General features: G+C 35.1%; 1 protein-coding gene across 8 annotated transcripts in view; it reads left to right on the top strand.

Annotated features, from left to right (window-relative positions):
- The window catches only part of LOC145265389 (inter-alpha-trypsin inhibitor heavy chain H4-like), a 126324-nt gene that overhangs the window by 15006 nt on the left and 84055 nt on the right, over positions 1 to 27263 (top strand). For all 8 annotated transcript variants that reach the window (XM_080121206.1, XM_080121204.1, XM_080121205.1 and 5 more), the window contains exons 5-7: positions 6619 to 6776; positions 16227 to 16494; positions 24974 to 25665. In XM_080121206.1, the coding sequence (XP_079977332.1) occupies positions 6619 to 6776; positions 16227 to 16494; positions 24974 to 25665 (1118 nt within the window). The remainder of the gene's footprint in view (positions 1 to 6618; positions 6777 to 16226; positions 16495 to 24973; positions 25666 to 27263) is intronic.

Below are 27263 nucleotides of genomic sequence, written 5' to 3'. Positions count from 1 at the left end.
TGTTGTTGTTGTTGATGATGTTGTCGATGATGTTGTTGCTGACGTTGTTGATGTTGTTGTTGCTGTTGTTGATGTTGTTGTTGCTGTTGTTGATGTTGTTGTTGATGTTGTTGTTGTTGATGTTGTTGTTGTTGCTGTTGTTGATGTTGTTGTTGATGCTGTATATGTTGTTGTTGTTGTTGATTATGTTGTTGTTGTTGTTGTTGTTGATGATGTTGTTGATGATGTTGTTGTTGACGTTGTTGATGTTGTTATTGCTGTTGTTGATGTTGTTGTTGCTGTTGTTGATGTTGTTGTTGATGTTGTTGTTGTTGATGTTGTTGTTGTTGCTGACAGTGTTATTCCTGATGTTGCTGTTCCTTGTGTTGTTGTTGTTGTTGCTGTTGTTTTTGTTGTTGATGTTGCTGTTGCTGTTTTTGTTATTGATGTTGTTGTTGTTGATGTTTTTGTTGTTGATGTTGTTGATGTTGATTTTTTGTTGTTGTTGCTGCTGTTGTTTTTGTTGTTGATGTTGTTGATGTTATTGTTAGTGTTTTGTTTTTGTTGTTGTTGTTGTTGTTGTTGCTGATAGTGTTATTCCTGATGTTGTTGTTCCTTATTTTGTTGTTGATGTTCTTGTTGCTGATTTTGTTGGTGTTGTTGATGTTGTTGCTAATGTTTATGTTGCTGTCGCTGATTTTGTTGTTGATGTTATTGTTTATATTTTGTTGCTGTTGCTGTTGCTGATTTTGTTGTTGATGTTATTGTTTATATTTTTATTGCTGTTGCTGATTTTGTTGCTGTCGTTTATGTTGTGTACGAACAATAAATGTTGTAAATCGTAATTTGCACATTTTCAACCCCCTTTAATATGGTGATGCTCTATCTTGAATATTGAGCATTTTTTCTCTGGACAGGATTAATCTATTAATATTAGTATTACTATTTAGATTTAGATTTAACAACTTTTTTTTAATATATATATATATATATATATATATATATATATATATAAGAAATTCATTTCTTACCGTTGAGCACTTTCAGTTGAATTAAAGACGATCAATTTAGCTCTTATGTATAGATCATCATATAACGATTAGATCACTCTTTGACGGAAGTAAATGAACATTTAAAATTAAAATGTTTAAATTCGACGTTATTTCACGCGGTTAATGGTAGCCGAATGGATTAGGTCTTCGCTAAATCGAGCCAGAGATGTTTCGTGATGCGGGGTTCGAATCGTCCGACTGATATTAATCGTGGCACCCTGCACTGAAGATTCCCGAAAGGATGAAACACTAGTGTATGTAGGTATTTAATAATTATTATAGTAAAACAATAATTATATATATGTATATATATATATATATATATATATATATATAAGAGGAAGAAAATTAAAACTTTAAGTTGAACTTTACAATGAAAATTTTTTGCTCGACTGAATACTCCAAAAAACAATTTATAAAGTCCTTATTCCACGGAGTTTCAAAGAATGCTATTTTAAATAATATTCTCATCCGAGAAATCCGCAAACTATATGTGTAGCAATGCTAGAATTTGCTAGTCAAGGCATTAAGTGAAACCGCAATTTATTGTAGTTATAAATTGCAAAAAAAGAAAAATGAAAAAATGTTGGATATGTAAAAAACTAATATAAAAACAAACCGCGCATAATATTTAGCTTGAATGAAACTCTTCTCAAGTTGATTCAAAATGCAAAATGGTTCTTTAGATAGAATGTATTCCAAAATAAGTCCAGCATGACAACGCATATAATCCGATTGGAAAGTTTTCAAACAAGCTGAAATAATGAAAATTATTATTTTCCGGACAGTGCAGTAGTCCAAAGAGAAGTCTGTCCCTAGTCAAATGGGACCTAATAGTAAAAAGAGAGAAATCCAATATGACAACCTTCATTATCGGCTTACTTAGAAAAAGGCACACACACACACACACACACAGACGCGCACACACACATACACACACGCACCACACACACACACGCACCACACACACACACACATATATATATATACACACACACATATATATATATGTGTGTGCGTGTATGTACGTGTGTTTTTTGTGTTCGTGTTTTGAAAGCCATTGATAGAATTACTGTTTACCCATCGAAGTTAATTTAAATCTTGTTCTGATGAAGATAGTTAAGTTTTGAAGAAAATTAATGATCATGTGTGAATACATGCATGCATGTTCGTGTAAATAAACATTTTCGATATATTTATGTATATATATATATATATATATATATATATATATATATATATATATATATATATATATATAAGTGTATGTGTGTACGTGTCAAGTCGAAAAGTATTAGGTTAATATAAACGTTAAACCTATGCTGTATTGAGCTTCTTAAATAAGGATTGGTATGTATTATAAGAAAATATATTTCTACAGATATATATATATATATATATATATATATATATATATATATATATATATATATTGGCAGAAAGTCATTATTCAAGCAGAGTTATACGATTTCCGATTTTTCTGGATACACACGCATATATATGTATATATGTACATATATATATATATATATATATATATCTGGGGGAGGCGTGTGTGTGTGTGTTTTTCAAAGCTAAGAGTTATTCTCTATATTGCTCTGTAATTACATTGAGCGTCTTAAATAAGGATTGATATATATTATTAGAAAATATATTTCTACAGAAATATATATATATATTTCTACATAAATATATATATATATATTTCTACATAAATATATATATATATATATATATATATATATATATATATATACTAGCAAAGATATCCGCGCGTTGCACGAGACTTTTCTGCACACTTAGGTACACGATTTGTTGGCGCTTTTCCAGTAAATGGATATTGTAAGAGGGAAGTAAATTTCAACTCGATGCTTAAATCCTATCTAACACATTGAATACTGAAACCAACCACAATCCGATCATATCAGTTTTTCATATCCTTTTGTAGAACTTTTCATTGAAGAGCCTCGTGGTAAACTACATTTCTGCTTCTTTGATTTGGAGTCAGAATGTAGAGTTTTTTGAACTTCCTGTTTTGATCGAGACGTAGGGCATACCGTGACTGAAGCAGTCTCATGTCAGGTCTACGCCAATGGTTTTAAACGTCTAACCTTGACTTAAATTATTGCTCATTGCAAAATACATCTTCACAGGGAAAATTTCTAAATAGTACAATTACAACAAGCTCTCACATTCCCCCGACCGCCGCCGACATCCCCCGCCCCAGTATCCCTCACTTTATTGAAACTAACATTTCTTCAAAAAGTCCCAGGGTCCAGGAGTTTATACCATGCAAACGGTAAATTTGCGACGGGTTTGATTATCAGATTTGGTGTCAAAAAACGAAAAAAAATGTTTTTTTTTATCATGTCCAATCATGAGAAAGTGAAAGGAGGCTTGGGGTCATTTTTTGGCTCGTTTGGCTCTTTTTTTTGGGGGGGGGTGCTTTTTAGTAAATGCACGGGCGGCCATCTTGCTTGCCAAACTGTAGTGATTATACTCAATGTCTTCAAATATGAATAACTACTCGTTTACGTAAGAATTAAATGCAATATTCGTTCTCAGCGCCCCCCAAACCCTATAAAAGTCGACAATTCAAAGGTGAATGCCGAGGGGTCGGTAAACTAAAAATACCGATTTATGGTAATAATTATACCATATATGGTAAAACAATTATATTTTATATTAAATCTATATAATTATAAAACTCAACTGACATTGTAACGGGTATTGTAACACAACATCCGGTTTACGACTTTCGGTTGCGTATGCGTACATAAGCATATACCCACAACAGCGTAAACAAATAAACATAAATCGCTACTTTTGCAGAATTTGACCTGCGCACTAAAATATTAAATTTGTTTTATGATATGAAGAAATTATTAGGTGGCCAGAAAGTGGGTGCTCATTTTACGTTAAATTTATATAGAACAGTGATTCCCCACTTTTTGAAAAAGTAATGTCTTCATATTATCCCCCAAATTTAAATGTGATATTTGTTTTCAGCCCCACCTAAAACCTGTAAAAGTCGTCATTTTACAGTTTTTTGAGGAGTTGAAAATAAACTTGACATTTACCAAAAAATCTTTATATATATATATATATATATATATATATATATATATATATATATATATATATAGGAAAACAAAACAAAACAAAAATATTATTATAAAATTTTTCTTTATAGTTAATAATTTGGTGGATTTTCTTTTCTTGTTATGCTTTCATCGGCGACGCTCGGCTTAATTTCCTCAGCGACGCTCGGTTTACTCCGGCTGTTGGCGTCATGTTTCGGAGAAAGCCAGGTAGACCAGAGTTCACTCTCTGCATGAGTACCAAAAGATTGCTTAAAAATTAAGAATAAGCGAAAAATAAATTACCTCCGAATTAAAAATAAAAATAATAATTCAAATTAGAAGAATCTATCGAAATGAAAACAAATTTATTATAGAAAATATTTAATAACGTGCACAAAGAATTAAACTATCACAGTTATTCTCCTTGGTCTTCTGGTTTGAAAATTAAAAGGTTTCAGATTTACGATAATAATAAGTAAATTGAAGTTAAATAATATATAAATTGAAATGAAAATACACTAAATAATTACATTTTAAATTATATTTTTAAATAGTACAGTATAAACGATGCTATTGTGTCGAATAAGTAATATAATCGAGCTAATTATTTAAAATGATTTAATTTAATGTGATATGCTAATAACCATAACTCAGTCGATGTATATGTGATGTGAAGAATGATATATCTAGAAGTTACGCATAAAAATAAATGTCTCCGTTGACAGAAGTATCCTACAATAGGCATTAATATTTCTTTACCAGGAAAGGTGTAGATACACTATATACACTTTATATTTCTTTGATCATAGGGAGTTGTACACACAGAAAAACACACACACACACACGAACGCTATTACTTTATATATATATATATATATATATATATATATATATATATATATATATATATTGGCAGCAAGTCATTATTCAAGTAGAGTTATAGCTTTTTTCCGATTTTTCTTGATACACCCCCACACACACATATATATATACATATATATATATATGTGTGTGTGTGTGTGGACGTGTGTATGTGTTTCTTTATTTTTTATCTTACTTCAGTCGAAGTTCTCCGAAATCAAGGGGCCCACAACCTGGGGCTAACACTTTAAGTCTATATGAGATACATAGATATTCGAATGTTCCATTAAAGTTCTTTATTTCTCAAACACTGAGTTAGTAAAGAAATTGAGAACATAATTTTCCTCTCACCAATTAACCATTTTCATATGTTGTAGTATATCTTTCATGTTGGTCTCTTGGTCTTACTGGATTCCAGGACAAGAATTTATCTAGTCTGGTGGAGTATCCAGCTTCGTGCTATTACTTGAGGTAATATCACTTGGAGAAGGTGCACTATTCCTCGGAAAAGCTGTGGAGTAGCCGTAGTGAGGAGATCTTATTTGTGCAGTGAATACTATGTGATTTTGAATATTTGGTCAGTTTACTTCTATGGAAAAAGTATCCTCATGCCAGATTGTTCTGACAAACCCCTGTACAGAGAGACCTTAGACACTCGAGGACAGTGTCTAGTAGGCATTCAAGTTCTCTTCCATGTGTTTTTCTCTTTTTTTTTTTCATTTTTCTTAAACTTTTTCTTCTAGGGGATGGGACATCCAACCAGATGTCTGACATTTACCCCTATTTTAGTGAGTCCAACCAAGCGATCTTTTCAGGATTCTAGCCGTCCCTTTCAGTGCAATCGTTTGTATTTCACTTGCACTTGGATGTGTGTGTATGCGTCTGTGTGTGTGTTTCAAAGCTAAGAAGTATCAGGTTAACATAAAGCTAAAACCTATGTTGTATTTCAGATCTCAGCGTTAGATCTGTTGATTATATAGACAACAATCATGTCTACATCAGATTTAATCCGTCACCAGAGAAACAAGAAGAACTATTAAAGCGAGGCTATAATGGAATATTCACTGTTGAATACGATGTAGAACGCAAAAATTGGCCCAAAACATTAATTCTTTTACCCTGAACTGGACACATTTCTACAGGAAGGGGTTGCTTTTTTCGCTAGTATTTTCGAAAGTTATCCCCTCTTTTCGATTGACTAGCCTTAATTTAAACCTTTGCCACCTTTTCTACTCTTCTGATGAGAAGCATTAAGCTTCGAAATGCCCTGGCATAAAGAGTCCCTTCTATCCCCCAAATTTTGCCTGTATTCCATTATTAAATAAATGATCCATTCTATATCTACCAATATATAGTTTTGTGTCTTAATTTCATACTCTTGTTGTCCTATTGTATAAGCTCCAATAACTATTGTTGAGCTTGGCATTATCCGGATAAGTCTCCTTTTGTGAAATTGATCTTTCTTTTTTCCTTTTAAATAAAGCTATATATATATATATATATATATATATATATATATATATATATATATCTGTAGTATATATATATGTATATATATATATGTATATATATATGTGTGTGTGTGTCTTTTAAAGCTAAAAGATATTAGGTAAATATAAACGTAAACCTATGTTGTATTTCAGACCTCAGCGTTAGATCTGTTGATTATATAGACAACAATCATGTCTACATCAGATTTAATCCGTCACCAGAGGAACAAAAAGAACTATTAAATCGAGGCTATAATGGAATATTCACTGTTGAATACGATGTAGAACGCAAGGAGTCAAATGCTGTTTACGTAAGTAATTTGCTGGTTAATTACTCTTTATATATATTTGTTATAACATGTCCTGTTCATTGAATATGCCTATTTAAAAAAGACTGCTTTACAACTCAAAATCTCAGAGGAAAATTAACAACGAACGTTGCATCATCGACTCAACCCTTTGTCTAAATACACAGTATCTACTAACTTGAAATGATATTGTTCACTAAGTTCGACTGGGATTGATCAGCGCTAGTGAGAATAGGAAACGAAAAAGGGTGGGTGACAAATGAAATAACATTTTTTTTTAAAACAATGGACGTTCAGTTCGACAAAAGAGTCAGGAGTGGAGTTTAAATTCAGGGTGTAACGAAAAGCCGGGTCACCGAATGACCAATAGGAAGAGAACAATGGACTAAGGATCGAACAATGCGCATGTGGTTTTTTGGGGTGTGGGTTACTGTGAGTCATGGGAACAATAGTAACGAAAAAGCTGGACTTAACGACAGTGACTTTTTTACGACAGTCGTAAGTTGGGGATTTACTACAGAGTTAAGAGTTCCGTTGGACTTTGACTATGGTTGGCGACAGATCGAGGTTTGGGCCACGTTGGAAAACCTTTGAAAAATCGACATAATGGTAACAGACAAATCCAGCCTCGACAGGACGTTGGAGTGAACATTAGCATGTAAACACACACACCCAAAGTCCAACCTACATACATGTGAAGCATCAGAGTCTGTGTTTTTTTCTTTTTTCTCTGGGTTTATTTTATTTTTTTACTTGTGAACCCGTCCGTAACGCTAGACAGCCGCCAAAAAAAAAAGACAAGGCGATGGAGAACAAAGCTACGGAAAACAGTGTTATGGGTCGTCGGGCTGTCGAGTGAGGTAGCGCGTGATGTACTATTTTCAACAATCACACCGGATAACCTCAGATCACGAAACTAGGGCCACGTCATTCTTTTCTAATACTCTGCGTTGTTTACGAACGATGTCTTTCTTTAATTTGATCTCATCTATGGCTCCCTTCGCCTTGTGACATATGGTCTTCCGTTGATCCTCTCTATTATGATGAGGGTAAAGAATGTTCGCAGTGCTCAGATCAATCAGCATGCAAAATCCGAAGATGAGCCCACATTTCATAACTTAACTTCTAAACTCACACATATCAAATTTGTTAAGAAATTGCGGCATCATTAAGATCCAACTAATCCATAAAATTACCAGAATATTCTGACATCCACTTCTCCGTTCACTTCTTCATCTATAAGGGAAAAACCATTATTCACCATTCCTGCAATAACGACCTTCCTGAACTTTCGTAGGCTTCATTCTGCTTACATTGATATCCATCTTTGGCTTCTCTGAGTTTGCCTACGAAATAGGCAATCGGGATTCTATCGAAAAAATAACTTATAAGCCAGAATTTCTGCAAATTCAAATTGACATTGACGCAACCGTTAATAACTCGAGAAAAAAGTATCGCTAATACTGTAACGCAGTACACGTTTACACACGCGTTAACATACAGTGGGGACCTAAACGTTGTAGCAGAGTACGTCGCACCCCCTCCCCCAAAAAAAACAGAAGACAAGTACAAGGTGGAACGATAAAAGAGTCGCCCTAAAGAAAACAACACTACAACTTTATTTATGAACTTTTATTGAAAATAAATCAATTCAGGTAACTCGATTATGTAGTAGAGCTGACACCTATTAAATGTAGCCACCTTTAGCTTCAATTACCGCTTCGATATTGATCCGGATCTGGGAGAATGATATTTCCACAAGCACCGGCGGGAACATGACGAATACTCTGTGACTAGCGGTAATCAGGCTGGCTTTGGTGTCGTAAAATGTTATGTGCGTGATGTTCTTGACGTATCACCAATCGAGGTTGTCCAGCGGGTTCAGGTCGGAAGGGGTTGGGGCTATGAACAAAGGGTAAAAAGTCGTAGCACTCTTTCTGAAGCCAAATCTTTGGACTTGTGAGACGGCTTCGAGCCCTGCTGCCACACCCAGGGCTTGCCAGCGGCCACCTGATTGCACAAGGGAATCACCACACTCTTCAGCACATCCAGGTACACTTTGATGTTGATTTTCATGCCGACTTCGAAAATGTGAGGTGGCATGATGAAGCCCTCACTTGAAATCGCACTAAAGACCATAACCATGGCCGGATATTCTATTGAGCTGTGCCCGCAAGCGTTGAATCGTCCTGATTTGCATTTGAGGGTGCTGGCAATGGTCCTGTTGTTAAAACTTGGATCGACAGAGAGCATGCGTTGTACTGCGGCGTATCTCCGATTTCGCTCGTTTAACATTTTGTCACTTTCAGACATGATAGATGGCCCGTATCCTTCTTGGGATTTGTACACAACTGGCCACCTAGTAGATAGTCTACAACAAAAAAGAAAACCGGTTTTCATCAAGCAGAAATGGAATCATGTCGTCTTTACTAGAGTGACGATTTTATCACCTCACCCTGTAATAACCCGAATCCATTTTCATTTGTAACAACTACATCTATTTCCGGGTATTTTTCCGAATGAATCCGTATCTTCTCGAACGTTATCCGCTCTGTTAACACGTTCTTTTATAGTATTTTTCTTTTTCCTTACGGTGATGTCATTTCGTACATAGCTTGACATTTGCACATAGTCGCCATACTTTGTTATATACATACTTTGTTATAGTACTTTGTTACAGTACTTTGTTACAGTACTTTGTTATAGTACATAATTTGTTATAATACTTTGTTACAGTACTTTGTTATAGTACAAACTTTGTTATAGTACTTTGTTATAGTACTTTGTTACAGTACTTTGTTATAGCACTTTGTTACAGTACTTTGTTACAGTACTTTGTTATAGTACTTTGTTACAGTACTTTGTTATAGTACTTTGTTACAGTACTTTGTTACAGTACTTTGTTACAGTACTTTGTTATAGTACATACTTTGTTATAGTACTTTGTTATAGTACTTTGTTACAGTACTTTGTTATAGTACTTAGTTACAGTACTTTGTTACAGTACTTTGTTATAGTACATACTTTGTTATAGTACTTTGTTATAGTACTTTGTTACAGTACTTTGTTACAGTACTTTGTTATAGTACATACTTTGTTATAGTACTTTGTTACAGTACCTTGTTATAGTACTTTGTTACAGTACTTTGTTACAGTACTTTGTTATAGTACATACTTTGTTATAGTACTTTGTTACAGTACTTTGTTATAGTACTTAGTTACAGTACTTTGTTACAGTACTTTGTTATAGCACATACTTTGTTATAGTACTTTGTTACAGTACTTTGTTATAGTACTTAGTTACAGTACTTTGTTACAGTACTTTGTTATAGTACATACTTTGTTATAGTACTTTGTTACAGTACTTTGTTATAGTACATACTTTGTTACAGTACTTTTTTACAGTACTTTGTTATAGTACATACTTTGTTATAGTACTTTGTTACAGTACTTTGTTATAGTACATACTTTGTTATAGTACTTTGTTACAGTACTTTGTTACAGTACTTTGTTATAGTACATACTTTGTTATAGTACTTTGTTACAGTACTTTGTTACAGTACTTTGTTATAGTACATACTTTGTTATAGTACTTTGTTACAGTACTTTGTTATAGTACATACTTTGTTACAGTACTTTGTTACAGTACTTTGTTATAGTACTTTGTTATAGTACATACTTTGTTATAGTACTTTCTTACAGTACTTTGTTACAGTACTTTGTTATAGTACATACTTTGTTATAGTTCTTTATTACAGTACTTTGTTATAGTATATACTTTCTTACAGTACTTTGTTACAGTACTTTGTTATAGTACATACTTTGTTACAGTACTTTGTTACAGTACTTTGTTACAGTACTTTGTTACAGTACTTTGTTATAGTACATACTTTGTTATAGTACTTTGTTACAGTACTTTGTTATAGTACATACTTTGTTACAGTACTTTGTTACAGTACTTTGTTATAGTACTTTGTTATAGTACATACTTTGTTACAGTACTTTGTTACAGTACTTTGTTACAGTACTTTGTTACAGTACTTTGTTATAGTACATACTTTGTTATAGTACTTTATTACAGTACTTTGTTATAGTATATACTTTCTTACAGTACTTTGTTACAGTACTTTGTTATAGTACATACTTTGTTACAGTACTTTGTTACAATACTTTGTTACAGTACTTTGTTATAGTACATACTTTGTTACAGTACTTTGTTACAGTACTTTGTTACGGTACTTTGTTATACTACATACTTTGTTACAGTACTTTGTTATAGTGCTTTGTTATAGTACTTTGTTACTGTATCATTTTCACTAAAGAAATAATCAAATTATTTGATGATGCTCAAGTCACCTCCCATTTTTTCTGTTATTTCGACAGCATCAGAGCCACCAACCAATCCAACGACAACTTAACTTTTTAGTTTTTTTTAAACATTCTTATATTTCAGGACGGATTTTCTTACAAGAACCCGTTAAGGTTCCATCAATATCAAATAAACAGATCATTGACATACATCTGGACGTCGTGTTTTCGCGTTTAACGTGTACTTTATCTTGGAAGTTTTAGTCAACGTGTTTAATTTCAATAAGCGAGCATAGATCACATTCTAAGCACCTCTAGTCTTGAATCCATCCTCGGCTGATCTTTGACTTCATATTTATCGAACCTTATTTACTGTTTTCTTTCTAGTGACTTGAACACATTGAACAAAATATTAAAAAATCTATAAAATATTGGTCCCTTTCCCTCAAAAAATATACAGAAATGAACATTTGACATCAGTAATACACATTTCGAATACACACACAAAAAAAGGAAAATCACGAAAAAAGTCTCTCCACAATTTAAATCACAAACAATAAATAAATAACAATATCGCAAAAAGTTAAAATAGATGACAATTTAAACACTGAAAACAAGTGAAGCATGCGTGGTCCCCCGTGAATGCACAGTGGAAGAGGCATAAAAATGACTAAGTTCAGCGTTTACTCCCACCATTTGGCCCCAAAAGTCCCCAGGAGACAATGGTGTAAATGAACAAACGATACAGTTTTAGGCCTTAACTTATGTAAATTTGAGTTCTGCACCATGCAAAATTGCTACACAGAAAATTATGGACAAAGTGGTAAAATAGTGCCAAAATTAGCGTGTTTTTATTATCCCTAAAATAGCCTCTGAAGCACACTCAAGAGTTATCGCAAAGTATAGACAAACAAAATTATATAGAAATCAATTAGTTACAACTTTTCAGAAAGTTTTATAAAAATCCAACGCATCAATTGTTTTTTTTTTAATAAGCACAAAATTGTCAATTTTAGCCATTTTAACCCGAAAGGCACCTCTAGGGGAGCAATCGGAGTTTTCCTGGAAAATCCGTTTTGTTACTTTTTTTACTCATATCATGTTTAATGTTTGTGCAAAATTTAAAAAAAAATTCAAGGCATAGTTATTGAGAAAAGCACGGGCGGACGAACGGACAATGGTGAATTTACAGGTCCACCCTCCTTTTGTTGGGGGAACCAAAAAAAAATGTCACCACAAAGCTATAAATTTCAACATAGAATAAGATAGAGAAACTAGTTCTCTTTTTTCCGGGCCTTCGCACATGTATATATATACGGCATAATTACGTTGACACACACCAGTACTCGCTATATTACCGAAGTTAAGCAGCGTTTAGTCTGGTCAGTACTAAAATGGGTGACTATTTAGGAAATTCCAGCTGCTCTATGTGCTCTCTGCTTATCTCGGCATTGTTTCTAGTCGTCCTGGACTTCGCCTTTCTACTGGACTCAAGCAATGCCGATTCAAGAGAGTTGTGGTTAGCGATTGTGCAACCATTGCCTCGAAATTTTACGTGCAGCTACCCTTACACGGGGTATCCATTGTCTTTCGAGACTGTATGAAGGCATCATCATCACACGTGTTGAAGAATACGTCCTTCCCTCTCTCCCTCGCTCCATCCCATTCTCTATGTCTTCCTTTGTTATTTCAACAAATTCAAAACAACCTTCATATTATCACACTGCCTCTCTCTCTCCCTCTATCTATCTATCCATCCATCTATCTATCTATCTATCTATCTATCTATCTATCTGTCTATCTATCTCTTTGTTCAATTCTTCTTCTTTCTCTCTTTTTTCACTTCTTTTTCTCTGCCCGTCCATTGAAGACGACATTTTAACCATTTATTTTTTTAATCTAAGAAGTTCCAATTGTTCGTTGATTCTATTTTAATTTCAGTCGCTCGTAATAGTTAAAAAAAATCATTTTCACTTGCAGAACTTGAGGAAATTCCACAGGAGACTTATTCATATGTAACATATTATTGTAGATGTTCAGTGTAAATGGAGACGCTCTGATATTATTGTAGCTTTTTTGTTAAAACTACAAAACTATTGATTTAAGCTAGCACGAACGCTCGGCAAAACCCGGTCGCAATGTACGCTTAAATAAGATATTTTAATGATTGCAGATTTCGAATATATTATTATGAAGTTAGTGTTCTTTCGATTTTTATCTCTTGTTCTTCTCTATATAAATAAAATTAACTCATTTTTCCCCTCCGATTTTGACCTTAATAGGATTAAAAATCATGACATTACATGCAAATGTAATGCGTACAAACTGTAGCACATTATCTGAGGTGTGCTATAGGCCTATTACCTCTACAGTTCCTCGACAATGGTACATTCCTATATTTTTTCCGATGAGAGTCCACTACCAAAATCGGTTAGATTCAATGGAAGTTGCAGCATCTTTTCTCTCTATTAGATTCCTCCTTTCCCCGCTCCCCATTTACACCGCAGCGAATGCGTTCACAAGAAACAGTGCGAGGAAACACCGGTTTGGAATCGTACAATTTTATTTATGCCGTTTTTTAAATCTTTTTCCCCTGATTTATGCTTTCTGTTTTTCCCATAATAAAAAATGCGAAAACGCGATTATTATTGTTTTCTGTTTACTTTACTTTTTTTTAAGTTAGTGCGGGACTAACCGGTTTTTACTTCCGGTTTTAACGCCTCTAACCTTGAAATCTAACTATACCTTTACTTATTATTGCTTTCAACTAAACATTTATTTTTACACATATAATTTATTTTTTACTGTTTATTATTACAACGCAACGATATCGTGAATTCACTTGCATTACACTTACACATTAAAATTAAAACAAATACATTCATTTACATTTCGAGAAAACAAAAAATTCGAGTGTGATGTGGGATTGTTATTTGACCTAATTCACTTTTTTAGTTAATTAATCACGTTTTTTTGTTTGTTTGTTTGTTTTTTTCGCTTTCGCCTCAATGATTATAGTTCGAGCCCCCACCCCCGGGTACCGCCGGACGTTCATTTTTTTCATTGTTTTTTCACGATTTTTTAATAGTTTAAAGATTGTTTGTTTTTAGAATATTTAAACATGGCTATTACTTCGCTTTGTTTTCATTTTACCACTACCAACCACACACACACACCTCTAAAAACCCGGGCAACGCCGGGTACCCCTGCTAGTATATTATAAAGTTGCGATTTCAAAAATAAAAAAATATATATCCATAAGACTTGGGTGTATTAGCTTGAATCGAAACTGTAATAAATACTTATGAAAAAAAAAATATATATATACATACGTATATATAACTTCAGTCATAATCAGAACCGAAACTAAAAGCTTTTGAAGAATTCTTGATAAAATTATGTATAAAAAAAATAGATGACTTAAGTGCCATAAGCTATAATCGAAACCGAAACAAAGACTGAGTTAATAAGCTAGAAAGAGATAACGATAAAGAAACACTAGTAACGTCTCTGTAATAAAATGGGATGTAGGAAAGATAAGAGATTGTTCCCACTAGATTGTGTAGTCGATTTAGTTCTCTGACAAAGCAAGAAATATTTCTATTAACAGATACTCCCCAGCTGTAGCTGCACTCCTAGCTGGACGTATCTGTCTCTTATAAATGCAGGGGATTGTATCAAATGCCAGGTGTTTTTTGTTTCAGTCGAATGGTCCAATCAGGTTACCATTGTTTTTATGTTTCGTGTCGTTTTATACACTTGAAGTGATGTTTGAAGTTTTTCATCTTTCTGACCATTTTAGCAGATCTGTATTCCGTTATTCCTTCGAGTTACGAGGTGCCTTCAATAAGTTTCCAGACTTTTTTTTCGTGTGGACACTTTTATTGATAGTGCACACATGAAACTCTAGTCCTCTTCGAAGTAATCGCAATGCACTTGTATCGTTCCAACAACTCTGGAAGAACACATAGAAGTCCTCTTCTATGAGTTTGTCAATGACCCTCGTCGCAGCCTCTTTCATCATCTCAATTGTCTCATAACAACATCCTCTAAGGTTTTCCTTGAGCTTAGGGAATAACTAAAAAAAAAATCACAGAAAATATCGTCAGGATTATAGGAAGGATAATGTACTGTCTGTTTGCCCATCTTGGTCAAATAGTCTGTGATATTTTCTGAGCACCCTTGGGACAAACTTCACGCAAATCTTCTGCATTTTCAGTTCCTCGCGAATGTTTCTATGCACAGTTCCCACACTGACATCAAACTGTGCACTTATTGTTTCTATTAACACACGATGATCCTTATCCATGAAATTCTTTATTTGGCCAATCAACTCTGATGTCCTCCCACGTCTTTCATCATCCCTCACAGACTCCCGTCCTTCCTTGAATCTCTTATGCTATTCAAAAACTCATGCTCTATTTATGCAAGATGATCCAAAAGCAGCTTAAAACATTCTGTACGTTTCTGTGGCATTTTTTCAAAGCTTAAAACATTCTGTACGTTTCTGTGGCATTTTTTTTCAAAGCTTAAAACATTCTGTACGTTTCTGTGGCATTTTTTCAAAGCTTAAAACATTCTGTACGCTTCTGTGGCATTTTTTCAAAGCTTAAAACGTTCTGTACGTTTCTGTGGCATTTTTTCAAAGCTTAAAAAATTCTGTACGTTTCTGTGGCATTTTTTCAAAGCTTAAAACATTCTGTACGTTTCTGTGGCATTTTTTTCAAAGCTTAAAACGTTCTGTACGTTTCTGTGGCATTTTTTCAAAGCTTAAAACGTTCTGTACGCTTCTGTGGCATTTTTTCAAAGCTGAAAACGTTCTGTACGTTTCTGCGGCATTTTTTCAAAGCTTAAAACAGAATTTTATTCCATATCGTTCTTCTAAATTGTCCTCACATCCAAATTGCATTTTTGAAATACAGCAGCTGTGGCAATCAAACTTTAGTAGGGTGTATTCCAATTCCTGCTGTATATGAACTTGAAATCATAAAAATTGGTCAGTCATCTCATGAGATGTATAGCAATAACATACTGAATTTCAAGAGTCTACGATAATTTTAAATGCATGTGACAAAAAAAGAAAAAAAACTTCTGGAAACTTATTGAAGACACCTCGTACTTATGATTCTAAATTTCACTCTTCAGACATTGGATGGTTACTTTGTGCATTTCTTTTCCCCGGATGACGAACCGATCTGGCCGAAGAACGTGGTGTTCATGATCGATGTCAGTGGGTCAATGGACGGTGATAAACTTCGGATGGTGAAGGACGCATTGCGCAACATCCTTACTTCTAACTATTTGGTTAATGACAGATTCACCTTTGGTACATTCTCAGAGAAAGTCACCTGGGAACACTCTAAAAGTCACGCGGAAGCAATGCGCTTTATTGGTTCGTTAGAAGCTACCGGAGGTAAGAAAAGTATTTTTATTTTTTAGTATTTTGTATTTTGTCTTTTATAAATTTCCTTGTGAGCGATGCTTGATGTCATAGATGTAATCTATCTACATATCTATAAAAGTGAAATTGCCTGTGTTTGTACATCTTCCCTACCAAAACTATGTCAATTTTCAGTCTATAAACCCTAGATTTGACATAAGGGGTATTGAGATTTGGGAAAATCTTTTTAATCGGTTTTCGACCAGACATTGGATTGTCAAGGGGTCAAAATTCAATGATTTGACCGTTGAAAACTCTACCAAACTCCTCCGCCAATTTTGGGTCTAAACACTTGAAATTTTAGATGTAGGTTACTTGGACATCGATCAAACTTTTAATTTGATTTGAGTCAAAAACAATAAATGTTAAGGGGTTAAAATTGGGATCAAAATTTTTAAAAATTGACCTCTGCGGTCTCTATCAAATTACTCAGCCAGATTCTGGTTTTAACATTTGAAATTTTACAAAAAGTGTATTCGGACATAAGGCAAGCTTTTTAATCTGTTTTGGGCCGAAAATCCGACTGCCATCAAACTTCTAAAGATTTTACTTTTGCGGTCTCTAGCAAACTATTCAGTCAATTTTGGGTCTAAACATTTGAAATTTTACATAAATGCTATTTAGATATGCAATCAAGCTTTTTAATCAGTTTTGTGGAGAAAATTGTCTACGAAGATCAAAATTGAAAGAGTTGACCTTTGCAGACTCTACCAAACTCCTCCTCCGCGAACTTTGGGTCAAAACACTTAAAATGTTAGATGTAAGCTACCTGGACATAAGTCAAACTTTTTAATTTATATATACATATGCATATGAAGTTATGAACAGTTCATAGGACCCGAACAAAGTCATGCTAAACTGCTAGTATATAAATAAGATTATGCGTAAAATTTATTTACAACAGTATAACATATTTATCACCAGAAAAAAAGTGCAATTATAAGAACCTGTATACGAAATTCAAATAAACACTGTATTTCTTTAAAATTGAATATGCTGTTTTCTTCCAGGACAATACATAATAAAGAGATTCTTTTATGACAATAGAATGGATATAATTTTATTTTCAATAGAGAAGATAAAATGGCTGCATTCGTGTAACGTATTTACTTCTAAATTTTCGAGGGTCACAGTATTATTTAATTGATTATGATTATTCGTATGATTATGTGCTAATATGATTATGTGCTAATATCTAATATCTAATTATGTGCTAATATCTAATATCTAATTATGTGCTAATATCTAATATCTAATTATGTGCTAATATCTAATATCTAATTATGTGCTCACAGTATTATTTAATTGATTATGATTATTCGTATGATTACGTGCTAATATCTAATATCTATTTGTGTGCTAATATATAATATCTTATATCTAATATCTAATATTTAATATCTAATTATGTGCTAATATCTAATATCTAATTATGTGCTAATATCTAATATCTAATATCTAATTATGTGCTAATATATAATATCTAATATTTAATATCTATTTGTGTGCTAATATATAATATCTAATATCTAATGATGTGCTAATATTTAATATCTAATATCTAATATCTAATTATGTGCTAATATCTAATATCTAATATCTAATATCTAATTATGTGCTAAGATCTAATATATAATTATGTGCTAATATCTAATATCTAATATCTAATATCTAATTATGTGCTAATATCTAATATCTAATATTTAATATCTATTTGTGTGCTAATATATAATATCTAATATCTAATGATGTGCTAATATTTAATATCTAATATCTAATATCTAATTATGTGCTAATATCTAATATCTAATTATGTGCTAATATCTAATATCTAATATCTAATATCTAATTGTGTGCTAATATCTAATATCTAATATCTAATATCTAATTGTGTGCTAATATCTAATATCTAATATCTAATGATGTGCTAATATCTAATATCTAATATCTAATTATGTGCTCACAGTATTATTTAATTGATTATGATTATTCGTATGATTATGTGCTAATATCTAATATTTAATATCTAATTATGTGCTAATATCTAATATCTAATATCTGATATCTAATATCTAATTATGTGCTCCTATCTAATATCTAATATCATAATTGATTATGATTATTCGTATGATTATGTGCTAATATCTTCGTTGAGGATTCCACATTAGATCTGAAATAACCACCAAAAATACACTTCTTTAAAACTGAATTAGTCTCTTTTTTATTTTAATCAACGACAATACACAATACAGGTTATGCTTTTTATGGCCATAAAATAGACACAACTCTATTTTCATCAACATTATTTAACAATTTATGCATGATATTACTTCGTATGATTATGTGCCACGGAGATAATATCTACGTTGAAGATTCTATGTTTCTCTGATATGCTATTCGCTAATACTGAAGAAAAAACACTCTTGTAAATATCCCAAAGTGTAAATAATTTCCCTTTCCCTACATATGTGGTCAGTCATTTTTATTTTTACACAGTGATCACCACTTATCAAGGCCCGGAAGCCACTCAGGGATAAGGGTTATTGCAAGTACATTACGTTAGTGAGGAGATTTGCTGAAGTGTTTACTTAAGGGGGCAGTTCATAAGGAATTTGTTAACATTGGACTTGAAGACATCCAAGTTGTAGTCCGGAGGGAAGCAGGCAGACGGAACAGAGTTCCACAGGCGTGCAGTTCTATGAAAGAAGCTTTGTTCATGGAATCCACGTTTTGATTTAGGCACAGATATAGAGTGGGGGAAATTTTTCACAGTGGATTCAGCTAGACGGGTGTTTTTCGTGAAAGATTGGCGAGGGGGACCAGAGATGGGAGTTCAGATGAGCATCTGCCATGGAAATAACGATAAAACAAGGACAGGCTCGCAACGTCTCTTCTGTGGGAGAGAGGTTGCAGGGTAGAGAAAACGGCATCCCCCACTAAGCCACGAAGTCCAATTTTTAAATCTTTCCAAGTGTTCTTTAACCTAACCTTTAACCATAACAAGGGTTCTGTTCGATATTCCGTGCAGATTCCCGAGTTCGATAGAAAGAATCGCGAGTTCGACAAGATACACTTGAACAAGGTCGGAAATAAAAACCGACCAAAACGTTGTGATAATAACACTCAAGATCAGAACAGTTGAAAAAATAAGACTCTCAATCCTTGGTAGAGCAATTATGAACAAGAAAAGTAAAATATGATTATTTTTTCTCACTACAAAGGCATTGCCTGTCGTTTTGTGCATCATAAAACTGAACTAAAATAATGTCAGTTCAGTAGAGGTGTGTTTAGAATTGCGCAATCTTTGCTTCACGATACACCTTCAAGTGTTACATGAAAGGGCTGTCCCTTATGTAAGTAAGAAGACATACTAGATAAGTGAAAATGATATTAGGAAAAGGTTAGAATCGAACCCTGTAGGCAAGTGTTAAAGATAATGGAAAATGGAATGTTAGAAATTCAGTCCATTGTTAATTCTATTAGAAATAGTTGAATATTGTTTATGTCGGAAAAAGAGTCGATTGTCCATTCTTTAGAAATCTGAATATTAAATATGTCAGTTAAAAGAATGGACAATACAAATTAAAAATATATTGTTTAAAATAGGTTGGAATTAGAATTGAGGATTCTTTTGTTTGCCAAAAGTGTGTTTGAACAAACATATGTAAAGCCACGTAAAAATTAGTCACGTTTGAAAACCATACTTCTGACGTCATAAACAAAGGAGATTTCTGAATATAGGATTCTGTGTGTTCGGAGTTAGTCAGTCAAGTGTTGATGAGGATGAAATAATCAGAACAGATCACACACGGTGATAGAGTTGGAGAGTAGGAACCTTTTAGAGGCGAAGGATACCATGTAATCGAAAAGGGTGGAATTCCTGCCGTCACCAATTGAATAAAGAAGCAAATATGTTTGTAACTGCTTGTCTTCCCATTTTTACAACAAAAACGTAAATGTGTTTTATCATCATCTTATAACGAACTCTTGTGTAACCTCTTCCAAGATTGTGTCCTTCTCTCCTTCATCAACAATAATGTATCCCATCTCCTCTCTATATGCGTATAAGAAATGCTGCATCATATATATCCAAGCTGTATTAAGATATGTTACCAAGAATTATCCCAGTCTGTATGAATGTCTCCCTCATTATCATCGTCATCTGTTCTGAGTCCCTGTATTACATGTACCCGTTATAAGTTCCCAATATGAACCCCTACACAACACAAGTAGGCAGCGGTAGGAGCTATCCATTGTCTCTAAAGACTTTGCATAGCTCACTGTTCCCTCTCTTAAAAAGGCTTATACTTAAGAGTATTCTTTTATTATTAGTTTTAGCAAATTTTTTAGTGGAGTAATGTTGTCATGTTTGAGTTGATAAATCTCTGCCCCATTTGATGATTCTTGTTAATGTGCATCCATCCATCCAGCTGCATCCGAGATTGAACTCATTACCCGAGTTTGTAGCGTAATTCAAATCTTGTCCGTAGTTGAATACTTGATGCTTCGCAAGGTCTATCAAGGGTATTTCCTTATCGTGACGCCATCACTACTACGGATTAAGTGGGTCCCATCTACCCTCGAGAGAAGGATAGACCTCGCCAGTTTCTCAATCTGGTATTTTACCCTGCAGTACATACAGCGCCTTGCCTTCGCATCTGGTACTGTCTAGGCTCAACGTTGCTTAACCGGTGATCTGGCGAGAACCGGTGTGTCAACGTTAATATGCAAAAATGATTATTTTTTTCTCTCGTTACAAAGGCATTGCATCATAACACGGAACTAAAATAATCAGATTGTTGTTAATGTGCATCTATCTGTATTGAGATTGAACTCGCTACACGAGTTTGTAGTATAATTCAAATCCTATCGGTTGCTAAGAATTTGATGCTTCGCCAGGCTATCAAGAATACTTTTTATCGTGACGCCAGCACTAGATGGAGTGCCCACCACGCCTTAAGAAGGTCCCATTTACATTCGAGAGAAGGATAAACCGTGCCAGTTTCTCAACCTGGTATTTTACCTCGTGGTAAACCTAACCTTTAATGAGTAATATGACTCGCTTTTTTATAGTTTTCCATATTTACGTGGAATTTCATACATGCAGTCATTTTTTCCCATAGCTCGACTCGGACAAAATACTTTCGGGGATTTTAGTTGCTCCCGAGCACTATTCTTATGTATATTCTCGACGAGCAGCAAAATCCCACCTCTACACAGTAGAGATTTCCAAATGCCAGAAAGCCTTCTATTCTAAGAGTTTCTTCCATAAGGCTGCTAGGAATTAATTCCCAGGTTCCTGCTTTCCTGACAGTACTGACATGCAGAAGTTCAAGTATAATGTAAACAGACATTTTATCCCTCAACTCCCTATATATAATCCCTACAAATGATGTCCCAGGTAATAGCGCCCTTCATCAACGTGGCACTGTCTTGTTTGGGGTGAAATTCAATTAAAAATTGATTACATTTATTATTATTATTTATTTTTTTGAGAAGTCTTTGATGTATGATATTAAAACTGTTGTGCTTTTGTAGATGGTCTCCTCAGGTGTTCGGTCCAGGTATTTTGGGCTTGATATAATGCTTTCTGGATAGTAATTTTAGTGGGGGGTTTCGTTTAAAATAGCCTGGGTGCCAGGGTTTTTGTAGGTGTGTGTTTAGCAAAAAAAAAAAAATAATAAAAGTTGTAGTAGGCAGGAAGGCGCGAACCCGTGACGCGGAGGCGGGAAAAAAGTGCATGATGATGTTGGTTGATCAAAAAAAAAAAAAAGAAAAAAGAAAATTTCGAGAGCAAAACATTGGCAGTAGGCAGGCAGGCTCGAACCCGTACCCCGAAGGAGGAAAAAAAAAGTGAAAAAAAAAACCTGACGCGTTAGCTATTGCGCCTAACGTCAAACGGGAAGTCACATAGGTGTAAATTAAGGCTAGACAATCGAAAAGAGCCGATGACTTTCGAAAATAACGGCGAAAAAAGCTTCCCCTTCCTGTAGAACAGTGTCCAGTTGAGGTTGAAAGAATCTATGTTCTTAGCTAATTTTTCGATATCTATCGTCCGAAGGGTCGAGCTTCAAAATAATACCGATTTCCTGAAAATCCGTCGCCTCTGTCGAAAGTTTTTGCAAGGCATACAAACATGCATACATTCATGCATACATACATTCATACATACAGACATACATACATACATACGTACAAACAAACATACATTCATGCGTACATTTAAATAGACAGGTGAGATTTATATTATAGATTATCCATCTCTCCTTGATATATTGCATTCCTATTACTATATATTGCTTCTTTTTTTTTCTTTTTTTTTTTTTTTGTTATAAACAACGGACAATTACTTTCTTACCTTTTGGGGGTGCTGGCAGTTGAGATATAGACCGGTGAAAGTAGGTTTTTGATATACAGATGACATAAACCATTTAGAAACAATAGTTTGCTATTATATTCATTTTCCATCGTGACGGATAGTTTTTACATAGTCTGTGTTTGGACATCTTCCTGGCGAGGCAAGAATATGAATGACTCATCCACATATCGCCGCCATATTGTTGGTTTTAATAGGATTGTGAAAATAACACTCAAGATAAGAACAGTAGCGCAAAATTTTAAAAAATGATGCGATTTTTTTTACATAGGAGTCACCACTTATGAAGGCTCGGAGGCCACTCGAGTATAAGGGTAAATGAGTGCACAGTAGTCAATGGGATAATATCGTTGTAATCGTTAGTTGTGGAAATTTGGTTAATTGGATTACTTAAGGGAACGGTTCATCAAGAACTTGTTTACGTTGAGATTGAAGACAACCAAACTGTAGTCAGCTGCAAAGCAGTTAAAGGGAAGAGAGTTCCACGGACCTGCAGTTCTAAGAAAGAAGCTTTGTTCATGGAATCCACGTTTAGGTTTCAGCATAGATCAAGAATGGGGGAACTTATTGATAGTGGTTTCAGCTAGACGAGTGTTTTTCGTGAAAGTTTGGCGGGGGCATAGATTGGAGCTCAGACGAGCACTTGCCATGAAAATAACGATAAAGCAGAGAGAGGCTCGCAATGTCTCTTCTGTAGAAAAGAGATTGCCGGGAAGAGAAAACGGCATCGCCAACGAATGTTGTGTTGTTTGTATCATAAAGGGGATCGTGTGTGATCGTCTAATCAGAGTTAACGTTGTGTGTGATCGTCTAGCTGTTATTTCTATTAAATGATATGTTCATATGCCGTTGTGTGTGTTTGTGGTACATGTATTTTCGCACATATCTTCTACGTCGTCGATGTTGGTCCATCTGGAATCATCTCGTCTTGGAGAGAAGACTGGTACCTTTTGGACGAAGATTCATTTGACTCCAAGACAAAGAATTGGTTTTATGGTGTATTTCACTTTCCAGATGTCTTGCAGAAGGATGGAAAGTGAATCTCTGACCTGTGTGGTTTCTCTTGGTCTCATTTCTACACACCTCAGCGTCCCCCACCAGTGAAGGGGAGGAGACGTCTGTGAAGCCGTCCGTCGCGTTCTAAGCCCAAACCAAACCTCCACGATTCAGCTAACCTGATCATGTGACTCACACGCAATCCGATCAGCTGATCCTGACTTCCGGTCAACGTGGGTCAATATAATTTACACACCTCCCCCCTCTCTCTCTCTCTCTCTCTCTCTCACTCTCTCTCTCTCTCTCTCTCTCGATCCATTCTCTAACACGAATCTCTTTTTCAGAACATTATACAATGCGCCCTTTAAATCCGTATTAATGAAATTAATATAATCTGAAGAAAGAAATTAATTTCTCAAACTAAGGATATTATCATAAGTTAAAAGGAAAGCATTATTTTATATTTTTATCAAAGAATTTCTATAACCAATAAATGAAGGCCTAAAATATCCAAAAAATTTATTTTTGAATTTATAGAGAAATTAAAACTTTATTATACCTTATTTCTTGTATTTTTGAAGGTTAAAAAACTATTCATTAATATTACTATTAATTATATATTAATAATAGGTTATAAGACTATTCATTAATATTTTTATTAATTATATATTAATATATTTACAATATAAATATACGGTATAATCGCGTTAGCACACCGGTTCTCGGCAGATCACCTAAGTTAACAAAGTTGAGCCTGGTTAGTACCAGATGGGTTACTATTTGGGAATACTAGGTGCTGTATGTGCTCTCTGCTCATCTCAGCATTTGTTTCCAGTCGTCCTATACATACATTTCACTTGCCACTGGTATTTAATAATGTCGACTCAGGTGTGGTTGGAGATTTTGCACCTTTTGCCACTAAACATTTCACGCGCAGTTACCCGTACGTGGGTATCCATAGTCTATCAAAGACTGAAGGAGCTCTATTTAATATAAGTAGTACATTTTGCTTATAATATTATCCTATTATCGACTTTTAAAATTCACAACATTAATGCTACATTATTTTTCTTCTCATAGGCACAGATCTGCACGATGCACTGCAATCAAGTTTAGTGAAACTCCGTGAAGGACATCAACCTGGCACGGCCGATGTCCTATTTTTTTTAACTGACGGGCAAGCAACGATTGGCGTTACGGATACCTCAGAAATCCGGAAAAAAATTAAAGAAGCCAATACGGACAACGTCATGATATACGCGTTAGGATTCGGAGAGGACTGTGACCATCAGTTCCTTAAAGACCTCAGCATCGAAAACAATGGCTTCAGTCGCAAGATTTACATCGATAAAGACAGTGCTGAACAAATACAAGATCTCTTTCAAGAGATTTCGCATCTCATGCTGAAGGATATCATCATTACGTATGTAAATAGCTCCATCGATCAGACAAGGCTGACTACGAACGAGTTCAAGAGTTTATTTAAAGGCTCCGAGATCGCCATAGCGGGGCCCATCAACGACGGTGCAAATAAGTCGCATACGATTGCTGCGGTAATTAAGGGTGTGAATGCTCAGACTTCTTTTGAACACAAAGTTAATTTAGAAATAAGAGATCTGAATTTAGACTTGGCGGATTTGCCAAAGGATCCAAATCTCACTAAGCTGGGAGAGCTACCCAACATCACCAAAAAGACTTGGGCCTATCTGACCATGAGGAAAATGTTTGAGGACGCAGCCCCGACCGAAGATATCATTGCCATGGCAATCAAAGTAAGTGGAATTTGTTTTGCTTTTTTATTAGGGTGATAATATACATACTCACTCAACAGACAGACTCACACTAGTTATATAGCAAACTGAACTCCCTCATAAAAATTAAACAAGTTGATTAACAAAAATAATAAACCTTCAAATATAGTGCATAACCGATAATAATCAGGGTTATTTTCCGAAAAAAAAAACCAATGCTAGTCTTTAGCTGCTCTGTTGTTATTTTAATGATTGAAGCCTGATTTAGCTCAGATTTTTTGTTCACCGTTTGTAAACTATTCGCAGCAACAGTTGCTTTAGCCACTACCATAGAAATAACTTTTTATTGTTTCTTATGTACCTTAATCCAAACGTAACTTCCATAAAGAGAGTTTTTTTTTTCCAAAAACTTCACATCTGTAGAACACAATAATACGGGAATGCTTCCCTGGCCACAACATAGTAATCTTAACAGCTAAATCTAAGAAATTGTGTACACTTCATGGAATCTAGTGTGATGGCGGCTATGCTTGCTTTTGCAATAGTTCATAATTGGGTAGTGATTTAATTGCTGGCCACATCAGCAATACTTGGCACAAGGCCTAGAAAGTGGGGATCTAAAGCAAGCTCCCCTAAAGGAGGGGCACTCTTGAAATTGCAAAAATTGCCTGAGTAACCCCGTCGGCATTCCCTGGTCGGGGCGCCTCAGGCGACAAGCAATAAACTTGCCCAACCCGAAAGCCGGGTGGCAAAACCTGGGTGGGTGGATCTCCTGGGTCATATCCAGGCGGTGTACCTCAGTCCGACAGGTGCTGGGCCGGTTCCCGGATCCTTATCTGTCGGGCTGAGTGTCAAGAATGGGTCCCTGATGCGTACTACTACCTTGTCTCCCTGCAGCCGAAGCCGCTAGGAGACACGTCCCATCATGAGAGTTTCATAATGGGGTTGGTATTTATTTGCTGTCTACCGCAGCAAAATGTGACACAAGACCGGAAGATGGAGAGCATGCAAGCTCCTCTAAAGAAGGGGCACTCTTGCCTCAACAAAAATTGCCTTCGCACCCCCCCCCGTCGGTATTCTCCGGTAGGGGCGCCTCATGCGACAACCAATAAACTTGCCCCATCGGAAAGCCCGGTAGCAAGGCCTGGGAGATTAGACCTCCTAGGTAGTACCCAAAAAAAAAACACCTGTCGGGCTGAGCGTCAAGAACGAATCCTTGACGAGTACTCTACCCTGTCTCCCTGCAGCCGAAGCCGCTAGGAGACACACCCCATCATAGTGAAGTTCTATAATGGGGTATATATTTAATTGCCGCCCACATCGGAAATATTTGGCACAAGGCCTGGAAAGTGGGATACCCGCAGGCTCCCCTAAAGGAGGGGCACTCCTGCAATTTTAAAAATTGCCTGAGTAACCCCGTCGGCATTCCCCGGTCGGGGCGCCTCAGGCAGCAAGCAATAAACTTGCCCCACCGGAAAGCCCGGTGGCATGGCCTGGGTGGGTGGACCTCCTAGGTATTACCCAGGCGGTGTACCTCAGTCCAACAGGTGCTGGGCCGGTTCCCGGCCCCTCACCTGTTGGGCTGAGTGTCAAGTGACGAATCCTTGACATGTACTACC

This window comes from Euprymna scolopes, chromosome 40, assembly GCF_053919585.1.
Source record: "Euprymna scolopes isolate OS-2025 chromosome 40, ASM5391958v1, whole genome shotgun sequence".
Taxonomy (NCBI): Eukaryota; Metazoa; Mollusca; class Cephalopoda; order Sepiida; family Sepiolidae; genus Euprymna; species Euprymna scolopes.
This window is presented reverse-complemented; position numbering and strand designations above follow the sequence as displayed.